The 27,252-nt window shown below is 44.0% G+C and overlaps 1 protein-coding gene across 1 annotated transcript; it reads left to right on the forward strand.

Moving 5' to 3' along the window:
• The first annotated feature begins 349 nt into the window (after positions 1 to 349).
• On the forward strand, positions 350 to 21,369 carry SNX10 (sorting nexin 10). The gene is made up of 6 exons (XM_009908705.2): positions 350 to 407; positions 6,084 to 6,170; positions 9,933 to 10,033; positions 10,788 to 10,886; positions 20,457 to 20,672; positions 21,157 to 21,369. Exons 1-6 carry the CDS (start codon positions 384 to 386, stop codon positions 21,233 to 21,235), a joined length of 606 nt encoding a protein of 201 aa, XP_009907007.1. The 5' UTR covers positions 350 to 383; the 3' UTR covers positions 21,236 to 21,369.
• The last annotated feature ends 5,883 nt before the right edge of the window (positions 21,370 to 27,252 follow it).

Here is a 27,252-nt window from a genome sequence, read left to right on the forward strand (position 1 = left end):
TGTGCACTGGGGATGCTGGCTGGGCAGAGCTCTTGAGAGGTGGGTGCAGGGACGAGCCCTGGGACTGCTGGGGGAGCAAGGAAGAACAGCACTGACTCTCAGAGATGGACAAGCATCACTGGACTGTCATGTACAACAAATATCCACAGAAGGAGACTAACCCAGTGCTTGTAAAAAACATATACATCTATATAATAATATAGATGTAGTTAATGCAGATGTGTTTTCTGTTATATATAGCACCAAGTCTTGCTCTTTCTGTCATCTGCTAATGTCTAGAAGAAGAGGCAATGACCTTCAAATAACTACTAAATGTCAATCTGATGTATTCTCTTCTATTTTTTCCCCAGGTTGGTATTTTATTGTAATACAAACCAGTGAAGATGACACCAAAACATGAAAAACAAGTAAGTAACCTCTATGCTTTTATAAGGAAGGATTCTAGTTTTGGGGTTGTAGGTTGAATTTCACTACAGTTCACCTGGACCGGGAAAGATTTGGCTTTGTTCTTCATGCTTTTAATTGCCAGGCTACAGCATATTCTGGAGTGTTGCTGTGCCAGATTGCTCTGTTAAAGTTTGATGGAAGAATCAAATATTCATTGCATCAGAGAGATGGAGAATAAGTGACTGTGCATAAGGGGCTCAGAGAGAAGGGCACAAGGGCAAGAGAGAAGGACTTGCATTTCAGTGTTCTTTCCATCAGCCTTAAGGTATTTTGTAGGATGTAATAGTTGGAGCTGGGTCTGAATGCTGATTACTCTGATTCTTGTGGCCCATGCCACACTTCCATGCCTACTTTTCTCTCTGTCCCAGGGAAGACTGAAAGTTTCAACAGATTCTTGTATCTCAGATGTTAATTAACCTCTTATCAGCCTCACTACTCAGCACATGTGAGGGTGCCACACTTAGGGTGTGAAAAGCCCCGTGTCCCTTTGTGGTTGAGCATTTTGCTAATAGGCAACTTGATGGGAAACTGTTTTTCTCAGAATCTTTGTGGAAAATGACTCTTCAAGGGGCTATTGACTAATCAGATGTGTAAAAGTGGCACCATGGAGCATGAGGTTATCACCTGATATGGTGCTGAGCACAGAGATTTGAATTAAAATGGAGCTGGAATGATTAATGCAAATAATCATCCAATGTGAGATTATTTTTATTCCTCCTCCCTGTGATAGATCTCTTTTTTTCCCCACACTAAAAATAGCTGGTTCCATGTCAGATTTTCTGTTTTCCTAATAGGAAAATATTAAAAAGATACTTCTCAGAAACAGTTTTTGTGATCAAATTATCTATAGTAGAGCTTCTGGCTCATCCTAGTCTCTGAGCAATCCATTGCATTGTGCAGAGATGTGTCCAGAGAAGGGCAATGAGGCTGGTGAGAGGCCTCGAGCACAAGCCCTACGAGGAGAGGCTGAGAGAGCTGGGATTGTTTAGCCTGGAGAAGAGGAGGCTCAGGGGTGACCTCATTGCTCTCTACAACTACCTGAAGGGAGGTTGTAGCCAGTAGGGGTTTGCAACCAGCACCAGAACAAGAGGACACAGTCTCAAGCTGCGCCAGGAGAAGTTTAGACTCGAAGTGAGGAGAAAGTTCTTCACTGAGAGAGTCATTAGCCATTGGAATGGGCTGCCCAGGGAGGTGGTGGAGTCACCATCCCTGGAGGTATTCAAGAGGGGATTGGATGTGGCACTTGGTGCTATGGTTTAGTCATGAGGTCTGTGGTGACAGGCTGGACTCGATGATCTTTGAGGTCTCTTCCAACCTTGGTGATTCTGTGGTTCTGTGATTTGCCTGCATCTATACCAGGCAGTTAGGGTTGCTTTGATTAAATCAGTGTTGTCCCAGTGGTGTCTTTTATCCTGGAGGAAGTTTAAAGGTCAAAGATAGTGTGGGTGTGCAATGCCACTGTTTCAGAGCAGCAGAAACTATAACAAGAATTGGGAAAAACACTTCCTGGATTCCAGTTGGGTTTTGTAGGGGAAGTAACCATAGATTTTGAGAAAGGCTGTACATTTCTGGGTTTGTTTTCAGGTTGCTTAATGTTTATCTTGCTTCATTCTGAAGTCAGCATTCTTTGGTAATCAGAGGAGGGGAAAAAAAAAAACCAAACAGAAATGAAACAGTCTGCTGCTGAAATTGTGGTGCTTCAAATCTGAGCTGGTAGTGACTATGTGTGAGGGCTGCAGTTTGCTGAGGTGCTTTGCTGTACTGCAGATCACTTTTGCTCTTGGCTCAGTGATGCACTGCCTGGTCACCTGCCTGCCACAGCATGTGCGGCTGCTCTGCTTTCTTCTGTGGGCAGGGTCTGAAGGGTGCCTGTGTTCCTCAGTGTTGAAACTCTGGGACTATTTAACTGGAAATTAGAAGTGTACAGAGTTTTTTGTTAGCTTGTTTTTGTGTGGTTTTGGCTTTGGTGTTTTTTTAATGTAAATCATGTGGTCTGGAATGATTTGCAAGGGAAACCAAGGCTAACCCAGAGCATATCCAATAGTATGTTTCAATCACACAGAATCACAGAATGTTAGGGGTTGGGAGGGACCTCAAAAGATCATCCAGTCCAATCCCACTGCCAGAACAGGATCACCTAGAGTAGATCACTCAGGAACACATCCAGGTGGGTTTGGAATACCTCCAGAGAGACTCCACAAGCCGCCCTGGGCAGCCTGTTCCAGTGTCCTCTCACCCTTACGGTGAAAATTTTTTTCCTCATGTTTCCATGGAACTTCCTGTGCCTCAACTCCCACCCACTGCCCCTTGTCCTGTCATTGAGCATCACCAGAACCAGCTTGACTCCAGGCTCTTGGCATTCACCCTTTACATATTTACAAACATTAATGAGGTCACCCCTTAGTCTCCTCCAAGCTAAAGAGCCCCAGCTCCCCCAGTCTCTTCTCGTAAGGAAGCTGCTCCACTCCCTTAATCGTTTTTGTGGCTCTGCTCTGGACTCTTTCAAGCAGTTCCCTGAGGTCCTTCTTGAGCTGAGGGGCCCAGAACTGGACACAATGTTCCAGATGCAGCCTCCCCAGGGCAGAGTAGAGGGGGAGGAGAACCTCTTTTGACCTACTAACCACATCATGATCCTTTGGTATAATAGAGGTTGAAAGAAACATTCTTACTCCAAAGATTATTTTGATTCTAAACAAAGGAGAGGGTTATGGAAGGTTACTTGGAAGTGATTTGAGGAACCTGGACAAAAGGAAGGGAAATGAGAGGCTGGTTCCATGGTGGATGACAGGAGGACTAAGATTAGATTATGAGCAGGCTACCTGCAGTTGGGACTCTTGGGCTGCAGCAGTTAAAGGGAAGAGGAGAGCAGTCTCCCATTTGAAGCTTCCTCGTATAATTCCTCTTCTTCATTTGCAGGACTGATGCATTTAATGCTCAGGAAAGAAAAGTCAGTTGAGGAGGAGTAGTTACAGCTCTGGGAAAGAGTAGGACACAGGGAAACGGGAGACAGGGAAGACCAAAGCTTGGGAGAACGTAAGACTATGGGTACAAGCAGATGCTACAAAAGTGGGCCCAGAAGTATGCTGTGCCTGTATATGTGTGATGAATATGATGACCAGTGAGGCAGGCAGAATAAAAAATGGCCACAAATTTATTTCCTTTCCTTTATTCATTGCTCAGGATCTGCTCAGGATGGGGAATAACTACCTCATGTCTCCCACGAATATTTTTGTAAGAGTAAAGTTATGCCCCTCAGCTGGTAGAAGGAGGGATTACAGCTCTGCTCATTTATTCCTGTAGTGCCACGCTGGTGAGGGGTTAAAAAGCTGCAGAGGAGGATTTGGCCTCTGTTGCTCTTCAGTGAGGAATGAAGCATCAGAGATGGTGGAAGCCTTTCAAATGGAATCACCTTTCTTTGCCAAGGTGCTTGTGACATGCGCCCAAAGAGTATCCAGCAATAATGCAGAGCAGGAGCTGTGAGCAGGAGCTGGGCCAAGTGAGATAAAACCATGAGTTATATCCAGCCACTAGGCTCGGGCTTCCCAACCTTCTAGCAGTACTGCCTGGAAATCAGCGTGGAAAATGATTTATTCCAGGCCATGAACACCTCCCTGCCATGCACAGAGTGGAATGACTATTCAGGGAAAAAAACCCAAGTCTTTCCCATTCAAGGTTGTCATTGTTCTCCTGGCAGCCCATTGAAGGCTGCAGCTGGTGGCACACTGAACTGTGTGTGGTGGGGGGAGAAGGCTTGGCTGAAGAATAAAGGTTTCTTTTCTGACATCTGTGGTTGGGGCAGGAAGAGATATATTTGGAGAGCTTTCTAGCTTAAAATGTCTTAATTTATGCAAAAGCATACTACTTAAGTACCAGAGACACTTGCATTCCTCCCACAACTGATTCCTGTGTACCTGGAGATCTTGTGCAATGTCTTCCTCTTAGGGAGGCCATATCTGCAGCTTAAAATGCTATGGTTTTCTTTGAGTCATTAAGTAGTTGGTTTATCTCTTTGGGTGAATAGCTTATTCAGGCAGCTGAGGTGGAGCAGCCCATTTGCTGCTTGCTAATATGGTTAGGCACATATAATTCTTCAGCCTTTTTCAGTTCCTATTAATGATGCTCTGTTACAAGACAGTAATGCCCATAGGCCTCTCAGTACTCCTTGTGATCCCTATAAATCATGACAGAAATGTAGGAATTAAAAGGAAATAGACCATATATGACAAAATCTTTGACAAGTATTCTTACATCATTGCCCCTCCTAAATGGAGAATTATGCTCTGCAGTGTGGCAGTGTTGCTTCCTTGGGCAGGTTGATGGGCAAACTGGGATACAGCAGCATCCAGGTCCTGCATCCTCAGGTATATCCTGTGGCTTAAATTCCTACTGTATCAGGAAACATATGCAGCAGAGAAGGATTAATTTCCTTCCACAGAGCATCTGGGACACTAGGCTTGAGATCTTGAATTCCCTGCATTGAATATGTTGAAGGCTGTTGTCTTGCTGGAACGTGTCCAGAGAAGGGCAATGAAGTTGATGAGGGGTTTGGAACACAAGCCCTTTGAGGAGAGGCTGAGTGAGCTGGGGTTGCTTAGCCTGGAGAGGAGGAGACTCAGGGGTGACCTTATTGCTGTCTAGAACTACCTGAAGGGAGGTTGTAGACAGGCAGATGTTGGTCTCTTCTCCTAGGCAGCCAGCACCAGAACAAGAGGACACAGTCTCAGGCTGCGCTAGGGGAGGGTTAGGCTGGATGTTAGGAAGAAGTTCTATACAGAGAGAGTGATTGCCCATTGGAATGGGCTGCCTGGGGAGGTGGTGGAGTCATCATCATTGGAGGTGTTCAGGAGGAGACTTGATGGGGTGCTTGGTGCCATGGGTTAGTTGTTTAGGTGGTGTTGGATCGGTTGATGGGTTGGACACGATGATCTTGAAGGTCTCTTCCAACCTGGTCCATTCCATTCCATTCCATTCCATTCCATTCCATTCCATTCGTCCAGGGTTGATGATCTTAGAGATCTTTTCCAACCTTAATAATTCTGTGATCCTTTTTCCACTATGCTGGAGTGAGTCATTTAGGGCACAGACAAAAAAGGCAGTGCTTCAGCTCTTCTTGGACCACTTGACCTCAGACCCCTAAAATCAATGGGTGTGAATACCTGATTGAAGAATATATAGGTGCAATGACAAATTTAGAAGCCAATCCAATGCTGCATGTATGTATTTGGTACGTGAAACAGGTTTGCAGCACGTTCTTTGTGAATGTTTTCTACAAGGGTGGGAAAAAACACCTACTTCTCTTTTACACATGACTTTGAGTGTTACATTTTCAGTTTGTAGCTACAGGGGCCACCAAATCTCCCATGCATGAAACATGTATGGCTTTTCACAGCATTACTTAATCTGAAATATTCCTTTGCAGCTAGCAGTTTGGCGAGGAATTTCCCAGCCATGTGCTGTAGCCCAGATGATTCATTGCTTTTTGCTTCTCCTTTTATAGGGTTGCACAATTCAATGCAACAGCAGTTCAGCTTTTAATCTGAGCACATCAGTTTGTGGAACAGCAGAAGCAATCAAGAGGCTTTCAGGCTGCCTTTGTCTTCTGAAATTACTTACTTGTTTGTATTATGCGCTTGCAGGAATTTGTAACTGTCTTGGTGCGAGATCCCAGAATGCAGAAAGAAGACTCCTGGCATTCTTACATAGACTATGAGATATTTATTCATGTAAGTATAAAAGCATCAGCACAGGTTCTTTGGGTCTTACTACTGTTTCTCTCCAAGCCATGGTTCTCTTTGGGGAGAGCGCAGAGGAGGGCAACAAAGCTGGGGAAGGGCCTGGAGAATACATCTGATGAAGAGTGACTGAAGGAGCTGGGGCTGTTCAGTTTGGAAAAGAGGAGGCTGAGGGGAGACCTCTTTGCTCTCTACAGCTACCTGAAAGGATGTTGTAGAGAGGCTGGTGCTGGTGTCTTCTCACAGGTAATTAGAACAAGAGGGAATGGCCTCAAGCTGTGTCTGGGTAGGCTTAAACTGGACATTAGGAAACACTTTTAGGATAAGAGTGGTCAGGCATTGGAATGTGCTGCCCAGGGAGGTGGTTGGAGGCTGCCCTGGATGTGTTTAAAGGTGGTTTGGCCATGGTGCTTGGGGATATGGTTTAGGGGTGAACCTTGCAGTGTAGGGTTCTCAGCTGGACTTGGTGATCCTGAGGGTCTTTTCCAGCCTGAATGTTTCTGTGATTCTGTATTAATGGAATTTCTTTACACTGCTTCTGGGAGGCTGGAGGATATTGTTCTCCTTGTAACAACTGAGCAGCAGCAGAACAAGTAAGGTGGGTTGGCCAAAGGCTATGTAGTAGGTCTGGCATATCTGGGAGCTGAACCCTGTCTTGTGTTCACATAGGCACTCCACAGTGTCTTGCAACAGAGACTGTTCTTAGCTTTACTTATCAAATAGAAGAACTGTCATAGTCTATGATGTCTTTATAGAAGACCTTACAGAAGAATTTTGATGTTCAGTTATTAATGGGAAAACAACTTTCTTCTCAAGTAATTATCTGGTTATTTGTACTTTAAGTTGTCCTTATTTCCCCCCCCCCCCCCCCCATGCTATTTGGTTCCTGCAAGGTAGTCATTTTCAGTGTACCTTGACATTAATATTATGCTAATTCAGTGATGCTTGGATATGTCAAGCAACTACATTTGGGTTTGTAATTGTAATCTACCATATGTTAATGGGACTGCACTTAGACTTATGGTTCTCCTGTGTCTTAAATCTCTGCTATACATAATTTTGTTTTGTTAATTACTCTTCTTTGGTGGATGACATATGGAAGGAGTTACCCTAATTTCTAGATTTTAATTGCAATGTAAACATATTTTGTGAGGTGTATCTGCTATCAAGTGAAGAATTTGGGAGCACAGAGTTGCATGGTTCATGGTTGGCACAAGACTGAAAGCACTTCCTTCCTGTGTGGGAGAGTCAAGCATTCAGCATAATGAGAGCAAGCAGTCAGATGGTGGCTTATTAAGTATCCATCCTGACAAGTACTTCTCTCCTGTGTGGCAACCAGAGATGTGAAACTTACATTTTGCAATGCAGTTTAAGTACTGGTTCCAAAGCAATCAGACTTTTTGACTTCTGGTAGATAGAAATTCTGTAGATTTGTTGGGGTGGGTGCTCTGTTGCTGCTTCACAGGTTTAGGTGCTTCTGAACAGAAGTACATTACTGGCATTCTCAGGGGCTGCTAAATTGGGGTGGTGTCATTTAGACCCAGTCTTAACATGATTCAGCACTGGGCAGCTCTGAAGCTGGTATGAGCTCAGCTTCCTACCAGCACAGTGACAGGGCTTTCAGAGACCAAGTCTCTAGGTCAGTTCTATCCATGCTTTTCAATGGATTCAAAATCTTGGGTCTGCCAGGCTTTTAGACAAGCTGTGTTCCCCTTCTGCCCAGCACCCAAAGCATCTGGCTTCTTAAATTGTGAGGTAGGGCTGCGAGGATGATGAAGGGACTGGAGCACTGCCCTACAAGGAGAGACTGAGGGACCTGGGGCTGGTTAGTCTGGAGAGAATACTGAGAGGGGATTTAATGTTTGTAAGTATCTGAGGGCTGGTTGTCAAGAGGGAGGGGACAGGCTCTGCACCCTCTGATAGAACAAGGGGCAGTGGATATAAATTACAGCACAGGACATTCCACCTCAACATGAGGAGGAACTTCTTCACTGTCAGGGTCACAGAGCACTGGAACAGGCTCCCCAGAGAGGTTGTGGAGTCTCCTTCTCTGGAGACTTTCAAGACCCACCTGCATGCATTCCTGTGCAACCTGCACTAGATTCTATGGTCCTGCTCTGGCAGCAGGGTTGGACTTGATGATCTCCAGAGATCCCTTCCAACCCCTTACTTCCTGTGATCCTGTATCCCAGATACTCATCTGTTCCCAAAAGCTGTCATTTTTAGGCCCTCTAGGCCTGTCATGTGGCTGTCTAGGAGCTGTGGCTCCTGGCAAATGACTAAGGGTGGGGTTGGACTGCAGGCAGATTTATAATGGAGTTCTCTTTGGTAGGTGTCATTTCATCTAAATGTATGCTCTGCAGGAAGATTTGTCAAAAGCATTTAATTTCCCTGATGAAATTAAAGTCTTTTGATGAATTGACTTTTTTTTTCCCCCTCTAGCCAACTAATAGTGTTCTGTGGGAACATTTCCAAATGTGGAGAGCAGTCACATTTGTTTCATTGATTTGATTTGAACAGGATTGCATTTTGCAGGAAGCAAAGTGCAGGGTCCTGCATCTGGGTCGAGGCAATCCCAGGCACAAATCCAGGCTGGGCAGTGACTGGCTGGAAAGCAGCTCTGAGGAGAGGGACTTGGGGGTGCTGGTGGATGAGAAGCTCGACATGAGCTCTCAGTGTGCACTTGCAGCCCAGAGAGCCAATCAGGTCCTGGGCTGCATCAAGAGAAGTGTGGCCAGCAGGTCAAGGGAGGTGATTCTCCCCCTCTACTCAGCTCTGGTGAGACTCCACCTGGAGTACTGCCTCCAGCTCTGGAGCCCCTATTACAAGAGGGATCTGGAGGTGCTGGAAGGTATCCAGAGAAGGGCCATGAGGATGATCAGAGGGCTGGAGCACCTCTCCTGTGAGGACAGACTGAAAGAGTTGGGGCTGTTCAGTCTGGAGATGAGATGGCTCCAAGGTGACCTAATTGTGGCCTTCCAGTATCTGAAGGGGACCTACAAGAAGGCTGGGGAGGGGCTTCTTAGGATATCAGGTAGTGATAGGACTAGGGGGAATGGAATGAAGCTGGAGGTGGGGAGATTCAGGCTGGATGTGAGGAGGAAGTTCTTCACCATCAGAGTGCTGAAGCCCTGGAATGGGTTGTCCAGGGAGGTGGTTGAGGCCCCGTCCCTGGAGGTGTTTAAGCCCAGGCTGGACAAGGCTCTGACCTGCCTGATGTAGTGTGGGGTGTCCCTGCCCATGGCAGGGGGGTTGGAACTAGATGATCCTTGTGGTCCCTTCCAACCCTGACTGGTTCTGTGATTCTGTATGTAGCTAAGTGTTTGTAGGATTATAACTAGAACAGCTGAATGTTGGTTGGTTGCTTTTTCCCTCCTGCAAAGACTGACGTTATCTGCAGAGAGCTTTTTTTTTCCTGAGGCCTTTTTTTCCTGTTACTGCAAGCTGTGCCAGAATTGATATCTTGCTTTTAAAAATGGGGGGGAAAAAAAAGAAAAAGAAAAAGAGAAAAGTGATGAAAAATATTTCCCTCAGAAGCAGTAAAAGGTGTCACCAGTCCTGTCCAAGATTAAAGCTCAATCCTTAACCTAAACCCAATTCACGTCAAGCTTTTCCATTGGTGTCTCAGGGATTAGCATCTCGCCGTGCTCTTAATACCGTGCCTGTACTTTAGCTTAAGCTGATTTACAAAGTGAAATATATATATATATATATCTTTATATATTTCTTTATTTAATTGTTATTTCCCAACAGACAAACAGCATGTGCTTTACAAGGAAAACATCCTGTGTCAGACGCCGCTTCCGAGAGTTTGTTTGGCTGCGGCAGAGGCTCCAGAGCAACGCGGTGCTGATGTGAGCAGCTTTAACGTGTGGCTATTGAATAGTCTGTCAGGCATGGAAGGGGAGGATCTTAATTCTGAGAAACACACAACTCAAAGCTGGAAAGTCTCCTGTGTTTCTTACCAGCACAGGTTTGTTCCAGACGCTGAAACAGGTTGCCCAGGGAGGTGGTGGAAGCCTCATCCCTGGAGGTTTTGAAGGCCGGGCTGGATGTGGCTCTGAGCAACCTGATGCAGTGTGAGGTGTAGTGTGAGGTTGGAACTAGATGCTCCTTGAGGTCCCTTCCAACCCTAACAATTCTATTATTCTGTGTAAGGCATTTTCTCAGCTCCAAACCCAGAAGAATGTGGTTTGTACTGACAGCCTTTGTTTGGTGAGGCTCCCAGCCCCTGATTTGGCACAGGTTTGAGCTGGGTTTCCTTTAGCTACACAGAGGCAGCAGAAACAGCTATCTAGTAGAAGTGTACATACTTCCTCTCTGCACTTTTAGGATGTGCTTATGTTCTGTAAGAGCTATAAGAGGTCTACCCAGACATGTGCACAGGCTTAATAACTGGGCCAGAAAAATCAGATTAAATTATTTTTCCCTCTGAGGTGTGTGAGAAGCCCTCTGGTTTCTCATCCTTGTGTTCCCAAATTCAATTTGGTGAGCTTCTGGAGCCCTACCCCTGGTTTTCACATGCTCAGGGGCGATGTTTGCTTCTTGCATTTTTATCCTGTGTTTTTGATTGGGTTTTAACTGTGCATTTGCTTCTTGTTTATAAAGACAGCTACCTGAACTGCCATCTAAAACTCCCTTTTTCAACATGAACAATCCTCATCATGTGGACCATCGCCGGCAGGGTCTGCAAGAATTCCTGGAAAAGTAAGTAGAGTCTACCACAGAGAGCCACGAGGATGATTAGGGGACTTGAGCATCTCTGCTGTGAAGAGAGACTGAGAAACCTGGGGCTGTTTAGTCTGGAGAAGGCTGAGAGGGGATCTGATCAATGGCTATCAATACCTGAGGGGTGGGTGTCAAGTGGACGAGGCCAATCTCTTTTTGGTGGTGCGCAATAATAAGACAAGGAACAACAGATACACCCTTGAACACAGAAGATTTCACCTCAACATGAGGAGAAACTTCTATACAGTGAGGGTGACAGAGCCCTGGAACAGGCTGTCCCAGAGAGGTTGTGGGGTCTCCTTCTCTGGATGCATTCCAAACCCACCTGGATGCATTCCTGTGTGGACTACCCTGGGTGATCCTGCTTTGGCAGGGGGGGTTGGACTCGGTCTTCGGAGGTCTCTTCTAACCTCTAATGTACTGTGATACTGTGCTGCGCTGGGGATGTTGGCGTTTTTAATGAGGTGATGCTTGCCGCTTTAAAATAGCCCATCCCTGGTACTTGGGCGCCACCGTGTGGTCATCTGTACGCATTACACATTCGGGTTTCTTGGCGCAGTCATCTTTCATCCACGTGACTTCAGCGCTGTTCATTGTAAGGGAGCTTCAACTGGGGCTTTCCTGTTGGGTTTCAGTGCATTGGTTATAGATAAGAAGTTCGGATTTCTGTCTCTTCTCACTTGTGTACTAAATCGGGGAGATGCTTTATCTCAAGGGGGCCTACAAGAAAGCTGGTGCTAGACTTTTTAGGATGTCAAGTAGCAACAGGACTAGGGGGAATGGAGCAAAAATAGAAATGAGTAGATTCAGATTGGATGTTAAGAAGAAGTTCTTCACCATGAGGGTGGTGAGATACTGGAACAGGTTGCCCAGGGAGGTGGTAGAAACTCCATCCCTGGAGAGTTTTAAGGCCAGGCTGGAAGTGGCTCTGAGCAAGCTGATGTAGTGCGAGGTGTCCCTGCCCGTGGCAGGGGTGTTGGAGCTAGGTGATCCTTGAGGTCCCTTCCAACCCTAACAATTCTATGATGTCTGTTTCTAACTTGGAAGAATGACCTAGATGTTCATGTACAAAAGACTTTTCTCCCACTTTGCGTTCGTGGAAAATCAGTGTCTTTGTGGGCTAAACCCTTGGGAGCCTCCAAAAATTCTGTAGTGAGATTTCCTACCACAGATATTTCCTATAAAGCCAATTACTTTGTTTACCAGGCCCACTAAAATAAACAGTTGTGACCCTTTTCAGTACAGCTGCAATCTGTGTAAAATCATTCATCAGACTTAGCTGGAGTCTGAGCTGTGTTACAAGGGAGTACTGTGTGAGTTTCAGTCCTACTGCTGTACCCCAATCCTGCTGCTGTAAAAAGTTCACCTTCTGCAGTGGGAGGGGTCCTGTTAGTGTAATTTTCTGCTGTCACTGCTGCTGTGAGAGTAGATTCTGGGGCCAGAATTGTGCACATATTTTCAGGATGTCTTTAGCCATTGTTGCAGGTAAGGGCATGGTGGAAAAAGAACCCCAAAAGCTCAGTAAAGACTATTCATGGCTGAATAAGCGAAGGAAAAATCACCTAAGTAGGTTTTAAGTGGGCATTAAGTAGACCTTGTGTTCAGTGGGTAGAAGAATATTGGACTCATTACTTTTTCATTCACTGTATTATAACTATAGGCTTGTCCAACAGACAGCAAATCATTGGTCCTGAGGTATGTTTGTTAGCTGAAGGCAGGGAGAGCTGACTGCTGCAGGAATAATACTCTGTACACAGTTAGATAGGATCTATGGCCAAAAGGATTGCTGATAAATACTGGATGATGTGACAGGGGGAAGGGAAAGCAGAAAAGGATCAGAGGGGTTTTTTTTACCTGCAGCTCAGGAAAGGAGGAGGGTGAAATAGAGTTCCTGTGCTTCTGAAAGTGATATTAATGGTCGTATGAGTGGCATGAGAATTCAGGTCACTGGGCCTGAGTAGTTCTAGCTTAGCTGTGCTGCTTCACAAAGTTGTGCATTTCCAAAACCACTCTCATTTTAAAATGGCAGAGGCCAACCTGGTAACAAGATACAGTGTGTCAGTGTTACAAATATTTACAGCTACTGTGTGCTTCAGAAAACCAAAAGAGAGAGGAAGATTCTCTTAAAACATCCACCCACTCTCTAGTTTTGTGGCTTAAATGGGTGCTGACAGCAGAAAATGACAGCATGTGGAGCATTCTGCCTTAGTCCAGGAGTGGGAAAAGAGGCATCCCTCTTGTAAGGGATGTTTGAACTTGGATTATGTTTAGAAAGGTGTCAGAGTTCTCTCAGCCCTGGGGAACAGTTGGGAGGAATTTTAGGTAAGTGTTGTGTTGTGATGAATTGGTTTGGCACCTTATGTGCTGTGCCGTTGCCCTCTGCTGGCTGGCTCTTCTGTGCTGCTGCTCACAGGAGGGGTCTTTCTGCTGGCTCAGCTAGGCTGCTGTGATGAGGGTTTCCCCATTTTTTAACAGAAGAGTCTGAAGCAAAGGTTCTTCCTCTGAAACAGAATGTGTGGGATTCATTAACAAGTGCCTGCATGTATGTGTGAGTCCAACAGAGGGCTACAAGGATGATGAGGGGACTGGAGCACTTTCCTTTGAGGAGAGGCTGAGAGCCCTGGGACTTTTTAGTCTGGAGAACAGAAGACTGAGAGGGGATTTAGTAAAAGTCTATAACTATCTGAGGTCTGGGTGTCAAGAGGGAGGGGACAGGCTCTGCTCAGTTGCACTCTGTGATAGGACAAGGGGCAATGGGTATAAACTACAGCACAGGAGGCTCCACCTGAACATGAGGAGGAACTGTTTCATTGTGAGGGTCACAGAGCACTGGAGCAGGCTGTGCAGTCTCATTCTCTGGAGACTTTGAAGACTCATCTGGATGTATTCCTCTGTGACCTGTGCTAGATTCTATGGTGCTGCTCTGGCAGGGGGTTTGGACTAGATGATCTCTGGAGGTCCTTTCCAACCCCTAACATCCTGTGAGCCTGTGATATCAATCTATATATGTAATAGAATCATGGAATTGTCAGGGTTGGAAGGGACCTCAAGGATCATCTAGTTTCCACCCCTTGCCATGGGCAGGGACACTTTCCACATATATTTATATATGTATATACATACTTAACTGTACTATAGCTCTAGGTCTGAATGCAGCACATTCTGTAGCGTGGCAATGCCAGGGGAAAGCAGTACCTCCCTGGTATATTGGAAGGGGTGGGAAAGGAGACAGAAAGTAGTTGTGTGGTGGCAGTGTAAGCCAGAACTGCAAAGCTGAGTGCTGAGTTTGCTCTAGCAATGATGACAGTCACTACCACAAGCTCACAGCCCTGCTGGTGCAGCTGTAAGGCAGTGGGAAGAAATGGGATTTGAGCCTTTGTGGACCTGTCAAGGGAGAAGTTCACAGGTAACATTTTCCAAATGCCTGCGTGTGATGCAAGAACCTGAGCTTCTCTCTGCATTCTGTGCCTTGTGAGGTTATCACATCCAAGCCATCTCTGAAACAGAGTTTAGGTCTCTCACAATCTGAGTGTGTGCCCCATGCCTGTTGCTGTGTGAGCAGGTCACTGTAGGGTCTGCCCAGACAGGAGTCACATGCCCGGGGAATAAGGATCGAGCAGAAGGAGGCTCTCTGGTAATCAACTTCTGGCCCTGGGAGCAGCTCCATGTTGCCTGTATGTGGATGGCTCTAGAGTTTTCTTGTCCTCCTTCATGTGTCACTCCAGAACAAGCTAGCATGGGGCAAGGTGTGTACTTGGAGCCTTTTTGAAACCTCTCTTTGCTGAGCACAGTAGCATGAAAATTAGGCCAGCAGCTGGAAACTAAAGCAAAGCACTCAAAGTTGGTGAAATCTGGAAACAGGTGTCCCATTTTCATCTGGCTTTGCTGAACAAATGCGGGATAAGACCTTGTCTTGCAGGTTATTATCTCTGAGTGATGAGCTGTGAAGCTCACTTCTTGCCTGGGCATAATTTAATATTTCAAGAGGCCATTTGCATTCACGGAAGTCAGCTTGCCCCTTTCCAGTTATGAATGATTTTGTATGAATAAGGAAAATGATGTGGGTTTTCCTGGTAAGTATCCTCATCCTCTGAGGGATGTCTTTAAATTCATAGGAAAAGCTTATTCTTAAATTAGAGGTCAGAATTAAACCACTGTCTTATAGTATTAGGTCCTGTAAGATCCTCTTTGCTTTTATCCCTTTGCAGCTGCACAGGTTTAACTTTGGGATTTAGATCATCACAGGAGATCTTTTGGGTTTGCTGATTGGAGAGCTACCTACCAAAACCTTGTTAGATAAAGCTGGGTTTCAGTCACTGAGGTTTTTTTTCCTATTGGATACAGTTGGATCCCCAAAATGTATGTGGTTTAGGAAGAAGGATTCACTTTCAAGTACCTTTCAAATGTGCAGTTTATGATGAGGTGGAAAACATCACAGGAGTCTTGCAAAGTGTAGTGTTTGGATCCACAGTAGAGGAAGGACAGCCACAGCGTTGCTGCTCTGTATGGCTTTACATGGGGCTCACTTGGTGCTGGAGGGAGCCAGCCACTCAAAACTCATCTGCCTAAGGCAGAGTCATTCTCTGGAGGTTTTACCCTCCTCCTCCTCACACCTCTGTCCCTTCCCTGTGGCTGTCCCATAAATTGGAGCTGGTGTAGGGTCGGAGGACTCTCCAGGAGGTGTCTCCACTGGCGCTGTCTCAGAGATGTGGAAAGCTGGATACTGGCTCCAAAAGGGATGGATACCATCTTGCTAGGGCTCAGGCAGGAGCATCGGTGGCCTTGGGACAGGTGGGATGTCCCTTGGACAAGTGCTGGCTGCCTCTCTGCAATGGAGCCTTGATTGTATTTCCTATCTGGTGAGTGAAGTGAGTAATGCCCAGCAGGCGTGAGTCACTTAATCCTTTCCTCACGTACGCACAATCAGATGCCTAACAGTTGCTTCACAGTTGTTTGCTATCAGTAACATTTCCTCCCTTATAAGAAATGAAGGAGGAAACACAGTTGCCTTTTGCCCCCCCACCCCCTCCTTTTTGCTTTTTTTTTTTTAGGAGGAAACTGGTGCTTTGTTTGCTTCAGGCTGAGGCGAGGGGTTGAGGGGCTGGATGCTCGATAGAGGGCACCACAGCACAGGCTGTCATCCCCTGCCTCTCCTGGTTTTTCTCTTCCCCTTGCTCTCATGATATGATGTAAACGGGCAGAATAAATTTGTTGAAAACAAAATCAGAGTGTTAACCTTCCACACACATGCAAGTGTGCATCTGTCATTGGATTAGGTTACAGTAGATACAGGAAATCTTTAGTTAGGATTAAGTTGTACTGTTCAGCCATATGTTGTTGTCCTCCAGCAGAACAGTGTATAATATACCTAATAAAATCATGTTGAAGAAAACCAGATTTTGGACCTTGTCCAAATAAGACAAAACACATGTTTTGTCTTTTGTAAACGTTCCTGCCATAACATGAGGAAGGAGAAATACTTCTCATGCAGTATGCAGCATTGCTTCAGGAACGACATTATGCCTTCTGGTTGCGAAGTGATGGTTTTCAGCCCTGCCTGGCGATCACAAACATTCACTGAGAGCTTGCAAACAAAGACTCACACGGCTGTGAATAAAAAATGATTTTATTAGTTCTAATTCAAATGTAAGAGCCTTACCCTGCAGCCCCCTTAATCACATAAAATAGTCATTATGCACATGAGCAATCTGGCCGAGAGGAGTGAGATCTCTGACAAGTAATGACTGCTGATGGGTTCAAGGCTGGCAGGGTTTAGCCTTTCATTCCCGTTCCAGGTGTGCGCGGAAAGTCTGTTGTTCACTGAAATCTGCTCAGTCAGTTTGCAGGAGTTATCACCGTGAGCCCTGACTCTTCCATTAGCGTGACGGCAGCGAGAGCTGATTTACATCCCTGTAACTGCAGCTTTGCATTGACTCTGGCTGCAATAAAACTATTGGAGGAGCGCTGGGAGTGCTACTGGTCGCGTTCACACTGCGCATGCCTTCAGCCTCCGCTCAGACGCCCGAGCTCGCAGCAATGTTGTGACACTCTGCCTTTCCTCTTCTTGCTTTTTTAATCTGTTAGGTGGTTTGTAATTTTGATTTTTATTTTTTTCAAGTCCTCAGAGCCAAATCTAATTTTTGAGATGTGCAGCCCTTCACACAGTGAGTCCCCAGGATGGCAGAAGCCCTAGAGAGCAACTGCTAGACCAGCACTTAATACTCCCAGTAACATCTGGTGACAAATGTGTGGTTATTCTGTAGAAGGAAGGAGTGCTCTGAACAGGAAAGCATAACACTTACAGACAGCACAGGTTTCAGTTTCCCTTCTGATTGCTTGAAGGATGCAATTAAAAAAAACAATCTAACCTGTTGGTTCAGATGGGAAGGGATGGGGTGGTGTGAGTGTGGGGGGGGGGGTAGGAGGGGAGAAATTATTTTCTTAATGGAAAGAAAGAAGAAATGCTTTAAGGGTATGACTGGCTGAAAAGGTGTTCAGATATTCGCTTTCAGGTTTTAAATAGTTTGCAAAATGCATTTAGGCTGTGGTCCCTTCCATCCTGGTGAACATACATGTGTATCTCTCTCTCTCTCTATATATATATACACATGTGTGTGTGATCAGCTTTATGAACATCTCTCCATTTCTTTGCCTTGGTTTCCCTTCACTCCTTTCACCTCCAGATGGCACTGTGAAGCAGAAAAGAAAATTGCTGTGAAATAATGAGTCCAATGTAAAGTAAAATTGGAAATTGAATTATAGCTGCAGAAAAAGGACAGTAGCCTTGAGGTCCTGATCAGTCTGCACTCTTATCACTTTTGTTTGCTGTTCCATGTGTTAGGTTACTGCCGAGTTAATAACAGTGCTTTAGCAGTTCAAGGCTTAGCAGAATTGTACTGGACATGAAATAAAGCTAAAATGAATTTGTGTCCAATAGCATTGACATTAGTGCTCATTACTTCTCTGGTGTAATGCCTCAAACCATCTAAAATCAATTTTAAAGATTACCCATTATTTTATAAAGAAAATAAAATACATTTCAAACAGCACCAGAGCTGTAAGTGTAGTGTAATCTCATGAACAGTTAGTTACTTGTCTTCTCCCTGCTTGGCAGGAAACTTTTGAAGGTATGGCAGGGGTGGGGGTGTGTGGGAAATCTGTGAAACTAAATGCCAGCCACAGAATTTGATGTCTTGGCTTTTTTTTACCCCCCCCCTCTTTGTTGGGTTACTTGGTATTAGACACGCAAATGTAAGCATTGCAGAAACATGCATCCCCTCATTGTGCTTGTGAGCCTGGGAAAAACAGTTAACTCTAGTGACTCTACAGTAAACTCCAGCATGTTGAGGGTCTTGTTTTTTCTCTTTTCTTTCTTTTTATGTTTTTCTGTCTATTTTTTTTGCTTAAAGGAAGAGGAAGGGGAGTATTTACTCCCACAGTTGCATAGAGTATTACAGCGTGGATTTATTGCGTGTGGAGTGATAGTTTTGCTTTTACTTTTTTGTTGCAATGTTTGCCTGTGGAATGTATGTTTATCAAGAGTCAAGGCTGAAATCGTCTCTTAGGGGCCTCTGAATGATGGCTTTTCAAACTGCATTCGTGAAGCTGTTGCTGCCAAGGTGTGGAGACCTGCAAATTCTGTGGTTTGAATCATTTTTCACAAAGCTTTTGCTGGCTTCTTTTAGACTATGAAGAAATGTCTTATGCTGTATTACTACACTGTGTACCTTGATTTATTTAACAGATGTATATTTGCTATCTTTAGTTTAAAGTAAAATCATGGGAAATTTAGATTGAATTCAGAGGGCTCTCTCCAGGTATGAAAGTGCTTATTTTGAACTTCAGCAAACCCAGGTTCTTCTGAGACCGAATTTCAGCTGCACCTGGTAGATCATTAGGGTCACTGCAGACGTTTTTCTCATTGGAAGGTGTCAAAGTTTGAGTTATTTGGTTGAGACCTTGTATGTGTTTACCTAGGCAAATGAAATATGAATGAATACCAAGATCCCACATTTTCAGTTAGATATTGCTTATTACTTATTTTGATTTGACAGATTTTATAGGCTTAGATGAAGCCAGAAATCCTCTTGTGTATTTATTAAATGTTATTGTAATGCTGACCACTTCAGAGAACAGTTTTCAGAGTGTATTTGTGTTTTAAAACATTAGAGTCCAGGCACACCATTAATCTTATTTGAGAGAAGGAACTAATCAGTTATACTTTTCATTTTAGTCAGAGTAGCTACAGAATGCAATCTTTCTTTCTGCTTTTACTAGTTCTTACATTAATGTTACCTTTTGTTTCCTACTGCATAGCAATGAGTGGTTTTGGTAATGACTGTAACCTAAATGGGTAGAAAAAGGTAAATATTGACTCATGGGAGTTTTGATTTGTTAAAGATATATTTTATTTAGGATTCATCTCATATTTAGGATTCATCTGATACCTTGTTAGAGATGTATTTTATATGGAGAGGTGGTTGGGGCCCCACCCCATAAGATACTTAGTAATTTTCTGTGGACCACTGTTTGGCGTGGTCATAGGCTCTGACTTTGCTACATGAGTAAAATTACATGGACATGTAAAGTAAAATTCTCCTGTTAATCATTCTAGGGTTTGTGTATAAATAATGCCTTGTTTAGAGAGATGCTGCAGCAAAGTTGCCCTGTTTTTTGTTCTTCTAACTTTAAACATGATGACCCTCAATTCCCAGACCTTACAAAAGTAGCTTTACACCTTCCAGTGTTACCTGGAACGTCTCGCATTTTGTTCACTCACGCCTGCTAGAAATAAAGACTCTCTGCTGAATTTATTTGGAGACTCGATTTAAAATGCATATAGAAGCCAAAGATTAAAAAATGAACTTTGGAAAAGAATGGCTGGAATGCAAGACTTGCTAAGATTCCTTAAAAATTGTTTGCAAGTAACATTGAATCAGTGTTCAGTGTTAGTGTTTTCTTTCCAGCTTGAACGGACATGCATTTGGAGAAGTGTAAATTGTTTTGGCTGGTGTTGGCTGTGTTCTTTACAGGTACTTCAGAGTCCTGGCACTGCCTGTGTGTGAAGGCCTCCGTCTCTGCACACACTTCTTTCCCCCACCAAAGAAACTGCTGATGTGTAATTTTTTAGCAAACCTTAGCTATGGGGAAAAAAAAGGAAAAATAGTTGTCAAACGGAGACCAAATTTTTCCAAAGAGTATATTCCTTCAACTACCTAAAAATCATTAATTTATCCATGTGGTAATAACAGATGGTTAGATGGAAGAAATGGCCTTGAAGTTATTCTAAATAGCAGATGTGCCTAACTATTAGCTTTGTGTTTTGACTCACCTAAAGTTCCAAATAACGTAGTAAGAAAGTAACACGCACCTAATCATTTTAATGTGTCCACTACCTTCTGTTCCTGATTTAGGATTCATCTGAAAACTTAAAGAGCAGGGCATCATTTCGAATCCATTCTGCTACAACACTTTAGAATAGATCTGTGTGCATCTGCAGAAAAACATTTGACTTTGAGGTTTGTTTTTTTTTTCCGCCCCCTTTTCCAGGATCCTACAAGATGCATTGCTGCTCTCAGACAGTAGGCTTCATCTCTTCCTACAGACTCAGCTAAGCCCAGAAGATATGGAGGCTTGTGTGTCTGGGCAGACCAAATACTCTGTTGCTGACGCGATTCATAAGTTTGCCTCTTTGAACAGACGTTTCCCTGTAGAGGATGAAGAGAGAAAAAAAGGGGAAAACAATGCAGACTCCGACTCAGAGAGGTGATTTCTGTGTTCCCTTACTTTTCTGAGGCTATATATACGTACGTACACACGCCCATGCTTCACTTCTCTTTTTTTTTTTCCCCCTGTTGATGTAATACTAAGATAATGAAAAAATTAATTGACTGAGATTTTATTGAGCTGTGACAGCTCATCATAGAAGTCTTCACACACACCTCCACACTGAATTAATGAATGCAGTAGAAATTCAATTATCTGCATTCTGATTATGTGAATTTCATTTAGTCAGACTTGAATTATTCGCGTTTAAATTATCTTGCTAAAAAAATATCCAACTGCACTCCAAATGGCTAATTAAAAGTCCAAATTTCCTGTCTCTCTTTGTGACTGGAGATAATTAAAGTTCTCCTCTGTTACTCAGGCTTTGAGTGTGTTGTGAAAACCAATTTCCTCCCTTTTTTTTTTCCTTTGCCTTTTTCCACCCCCTCCTTCTCCCTTCCCCTCCCTTTTCCCTATTCTGCAGTTCATCCTCCGGGCTAGGACCCAGTGATGACAGCATTTCATGCAGATGTAAAGAAAACCCAGCTTCTGAAGAATCATGAAAAATCATTCCTGTATTGCTCTCTTAAGGGCAATACACAGCAGATTCTGCTCCGTTTACTGCTTACCACACGAACGCAGCTGGCTGGCAACGTCTACCTAAAAGATACATTATCCATACAACTTACGTGCCCTTAAAAAACGTTTTCCAAACAAACCTTGATACTGTTTCTGTGTTGCTTTGTTGTATGTGTTGATTCAGGTCTGCATGCTACCTAGCAGCACATTTAGGGGTTTTGTGACTATTAAAATCCCAGCATTGGGCAAGTCGTGCTCTGCTGACACTCGGCCCTTAAAATATTGCCTTTAGTGAGTGCAGGCCTCGAATCTGGAAAATAAAGATAACTTAATTCCTCATCTTAAAAGCTGGTGTATCATATCAAGTATATCCAGAACATCTTTTTGTAATTTGCATTGGAGAAGTTTCCTCTTCAGAAGTCATTTGACATTGGTGATGAAATTACACCCCCCCTACCCGCCCCCCCGGCCAAGGTATTAACTTTAAAAAGTAGCTCAGCAACATCAGCAAAACATTTGCACAAACTGTATGCTGCTGACAATTTGAGATATAAATATATCTTCCTCTGGTCTTCCTGTAGTGTTTATGGAAACCTTGGTTTTATCATGCCTCAAGAACTGGAGGCCAAAATTCTTGAGCGTGGTTGCTTGGAAGTTAGAAATACTAATAAAAATGACATCACTTCCAGGCTTGCTGGAGACGCAGGGGATTGCAGAGAGCTGTTCCCAGTGAAAATTCGGGATGAGGTCCATTCAAACTACTGCCTGATTTAATTTTTTTTGTTTTCTTCATTTTTTTGACCTTGCAAGGGCCAGGCTTTCACCCAACATGTTTGACTTTAGGCACTTCTATTTGAAGACACGGGGAGAGGTGTGTCAAGTTTAGCAGGGCAAACGGAGAGGTAGCTCCCTCTCCGAGATGATGATAATCGCATCGCTGTAACACGCTGTACAGACGTGGACCTCTCCATGCTTTGGGGAGTAAACAGGAGCTGCTGATTCCACTGTGGCTGTAGTTAACACGTTGGAATATCGACTCTTTCACAGAGGAAAGGCAAGCTTAAACACAACTTCGTAACCACCACCACCACTTATTTTAATTAAACATCAGTTTTGCTCTTTATTGTTAGCAGCAGCTGCGTAGTGTCTTGTCCCAGGTCCTGTCAAAGGAGTATGTTTCACTGTGTTGTTGTATTTATACTTGACATTTAACTGCTATTAAAAAGAGCTAGGGGGTCTGAGCACCATAGGAAAGCTCCCATTAAATTCAGTGCTGCAGTTACACGCCTAGAAATGAAGATATATATATATATATATATATATATATATAGTTTATATATCTATCTTAATTTTGTTTATCTATCTATCTATCTTAATTTTGTTTATATATCTCTCTTCATTTTGTTTATATATATATCTCTTCATTTTGTTTATATATATCTCTTCATTTTGTTTATAGATATCTCTTCATTTTGTTTATATGTATCTCTTCATTTTGTTTTTATATATATATATATCTTCATTTTGTTTTTATATATATCTCTTAACTTTGTGTTTATATATATATGTAAACATTAAAAAAAAATTATTCCTCTTTTTTTAACAAACCTCTGGATACTTTCAAAGAAGGAGCATTTTAAACCTGTCAATCACAGAAACAATAGGTTATTAAATGGTCAGCTAATGAAAGGTAGCACAGGCATGTGGGGGCATGCTTCTACAAGCATCCAGCTGGGAATCTCTGTAACTTTAGAAAGGTGTTTCAATAGCCTGAGGATAACATCTCTTAGGTGGAACTACTTTAAGGCACTGTTATTTCGATGATGGTAGCACTTTTGTAAGATAAATGCCCCCAGTTTCTTTGTGCTTGGTCTTCCTGAATTGCACCAGCGTACCCCTTCGCCTTCTCAGGTTGTGTGTGGGGTTAGCAGCCAGGCTATTTTCATGTAAAAGTGGTAACATTTAATTCAAGCAACAAGTTCTCACTTCAAGTAGCTTACAAAAAAAACAATGGCTGTTGTTGCCAGGCAAAGATTTTGATTACTTGACTTTAAAAAAATAAGTAAATAGTTTCCTTTTTTTCTTGTTGTTTTTTTTTCCTTTATTTTGGTAAGATGGCACATTACAAGAAAAAATAAATGTAGCAGATTTATTTGAAAGACAGAGGAAATGTGAAAACCAAAACCTGGAATGCAATGTCGGAGAAAGATGTATTTTATTGCTTAACACAAGGGCAGGGCAGTGGGTTTGGGGTTTTTTTTTGTTGTCTTAAAAAAGATTGAGCTGAGCTCTTGAAGCACTTTACAGTTCTGGCCTACTAACACATCCCCAGTAGCTGATGAAAATTACAGAAATGCAAGGTTTGGAAATAGTTTGTGGCTTCTTTTCTTTTTTCTTGTTTTCTTTTTTTCTTTTATTTTTCTCTTTTTTCCCCCTTTCTTTTCTTTTTTTCCCCCCCTGTCTTTTGTTTTCTTTTCCTTTTATCTTTTTCCCCCTTTTATATTTTTTTCCCCTTTTATCTTTTTTATTTTCTTTTTTATTCTTTTTTATTTTCTTCTTCTTTTTTATTTTCTTCTTTTTTATTTTCTTTATTTTCCTTTTTTATTTTCTTCTTTTTAATTTTCTTCTTTTGTATTTTTTTTTTCTTTTTTATTTTCTTTTTTTCTTTTTTATTTTCTTTTCTTTTTTCTTTTCTTTTTTATTTTCTTCTTTCTTTTTCTTATTTTCTTTTTTAATTTTATTTTTTATTTTCTTCTTTTTAATTTATTTTCTTCTTTTTTTATTTTTATTTTCTTCCCCCTTTTTTCTCTTTCTTCTTTCTTTTTTTCCCCCCCTCTCCCTTAAGGCTACAAGCTTATCTGTATGCCAGGGAATGATTTACAAACCAAGATGGTTCTCCAATAAATATTTGTTTCCCACTAGTTCTATTGTTGTTATTTTTGGGTTTGGATTTTTTTTCTTTTGATCACCATGTTGGAAAATTTCAAGTCTACGATAACAGAACTTTCTTTCCAGCTCTGACAGAAACTTGTGTATAAATATTTATCTTTTAAATGCCGTTGGTGTAGCTAGCATTACTGGAATTTCTCTTGTTAAAGGTGAAGGAAAAGTATTCTGTACTCTCCAGCATGTCTAGCATGCTTGTATCAGCTGTATGTGACTGCATATAAATGCTTTAAGACACTTTTGTGTCATTTGGAACATTAAACATAACTGTTGCAAATGTCAATGTAAAATAAAATATTTTTAATGTCTGACTAATGATTTGGTGATTTTTTTTTTCTCAACACTTACATATTTTGGTCACTGGTATTTTGATTTCAATTTTTCAGTTTTTAAACAGGTTAATATCTACTTTATAATACTGTTGCTAATTTATATCTAGTTGCAGTGATTCTGCACTCAAAATGATTTGCTTTATCTTTTGCTTAGAACTTTATGTGTATATATTTAATGGTGATTTCTTAAAAGCTTTTAAGTAATTAAATAAAACAAGTAACTACTTTCTGTCTTGTGTTTCAATCAGCCAGTCAGGCTTCCTTTATTTCAGTATTGATATCCTGATCACTTTGTGACTTACCATGTGTAAATACTCTTCAGCTCTTTTTGTAATGTGTGTGTATCTACATATTCACACACAGCTGGTTGGTTTGGGGTTTGTTCTTAACTGGTTTTGCAGAAAACATGGAAGTGAAAGAACTCCAGTCCTATGTGCTATCAAATTCTATGATGTCTAACTTAGAGGAATATTGTAAACTCCCGTTTAAGCAACCTGTTACTCACACTGCCACTGAAATACACTCTCAAGGGAAAAAAAAAAAAAAAAGACTCTTTTAGAATGAAAATTTTCATTGAAGTAGCAAGGTAATTTTTTTAAGCATTGAGAAAACTGACACTTTTAAACACCTCACTCTAACACTGCAAAATTCTGTGTCTTTTTCACATGTGATAGACTGATTCCCCCCTCCCCCCCCCCAGCAATATTTAAATTATATAGGTACACAGACTTGCTCTGTTACAAAATACAAGGCACAGATAAAGTGTTCAACCGTGAGGAGACTGAAACTGGCCCTGTCTCCCTGTAATTGCAGGATGAAGAGCCCTGCTAATGACCAGGGCATTTACATTTCCTCCCTGGCTTTTACACTGCTGCTGCAAAAAAATGTAAATTATTATTTCCAGTAGCGGGTTGATTCTTTGCACCAAACGCCTAAATGCTTTAGGAAAACCACAATTACTCCCTTCTTCAGTGTTAAAAACCGCTCTGCAGCATGTGAAATTGCTTCTCTGCCCTTCTGAAATAAATCCTACTTGGGAAATAAGTCACGTTTTAAAACACAGCAAAATTCCTCCTTTGGGCTTAAACCCTCGAGGTTTAATTTGCGAGTTACCCACGGCCCACGCGTGTGCGCGGAGCTGGCGCAGCTGTCACGGCCGGGCGAGGGAGCGGCAGCGCTCTGCTGCCGGGGCCAGAGGCTAGCTCGGGGAAGGACTTCTAAAGAGGGGATTTCAAGAACAGAAAAGAGACGGGCTGGGTCGGGGGGGGGAAGAGGAACACGCAGGCAGCATCCCAGGTCGCGGTCCCCTCCGCCGCCGCGCCCCGGCCCAGCCCTTCTTTTCGCCCCGTCCCCTCTCGGCCCTGCTTGGAGGCCGCCGGCCGCGGAGCGGAGGGGGCCAGAGCCTTACCTGGGGCCGCCGTCCTCTCCGCTCCGCTCCGCCCCTGTCGCCCCCGCGGCGCGCGGCCGGGGCAGCGGCGGTGCGCGCGAGCGCGTTCCCGCACTGGCGGAGGCGCGGGGTGTGGGGGGGTGGCTGTCAGGGAGCGAAGCCACCCGGCCTTGATCCGGTAACTCCTGGCAACCGCAGCCCATGGCAACGGCGGGGGGCCGAGGGGAGGAGGGAGGGAGAGCGTGCGGCGGGAGGTGTGTGGGGGGGAGCCCGGCCGCCCACGCTCCTGCAGCGCCCCCTCCCTATCCCGGCGCCCCGCGGGGGCGGTGAAAAGACCAGCTCCTCGCCCCCCGCCTTCTCCGCCTTGTGCCCACCGCTGACCCGGGCTCCCTCCTACCGTGTCTCCCGCGCAGACGGCGCCCCCGCCCCGCGCCCAGCTCCTCCCCGCCGGCCGCGCTCCTCTCTCCGTGCCGCCAGGGGGTGCTGTGTGGCAGCGAGAGGCGCGCTGCCGGGCGGGGCGCGGCGCAGGGGGGTGCGGTGCCCGTCGCTCTGACAGCTCGCAGCGTGTCCGCGGCCCTCCGCGGCTTTCCGCGGGGATGGGGAACGGATGTCGTCTGTTTCGGATTTACTGCTCCGCGCCCGGACCCCCTCCCGCTGCCGCGCAGCTCCTCGACCAGGCCAAACGGGGCGGCGTCCTTCGCACTGGCGATGGTGCTCTGCCGAGACCCGGGGGGGGGGGCTGCGCCTTGCTCCCGACCAGGAGCCCCTCCGCACCGGGCCCCAGGGCACGGCACTGCCGGGCTCCCCGGCTTCGAAACACCCATCTTACTTGAAATCTTTTTGTAACATGTTTCATGCAAAAGCAGCTCGGGCCCCCGCGCGAAGCCAAGGCATGACACTCGCCAGCCCCCACGGCAGGCAGGCTGCGCTTAAACGGAGGCCTTTCTGCGGAACAACAGGAGCCAAAAGGCCTTGTGTCACCCAGTTATGTAAGACACAATCTCGCCTCAAAACGCACAATGAATCGGGAAGGATTTATGTAATTAATTGACCAGTCTTAACCTGTTATCGTGATGTAAGGAATTTGGAACTCATTAATTTGGTCCCTGACAGATTTCATATTAGAGCTGGCAAATATGGATTGAGCCTCTTATTCTTGTAGCAGCTGGAATTTCCATGACAGTGAGGATTAGTGAAGAAGACCTATTGCCTGAGTCAAACTGCCTCTTTTGTAATCAGCATCCCTGCTCTGCATTAAAGGGGTAATGGGAAAGGGGGGGGGGAAGACCAAAAAGAAAGGGAAAAAAATAGAAATAAGAGCGATCCATTCATGTAT

The sequence above is a fragment of the Dryobates pubescens genome, chromosome 4 (genome assembly GCF_014839835.1).
Source record: "Dryobates pubescens isolate bDryPub1 chromosome 4, bDryPub1.pri, whole genome shotgun sequence".
NCBI lineage: Eukaryota > Metazoa > Chordata > Aves > Piciformes > Picidae > Dryobates > Dryobates pubescens.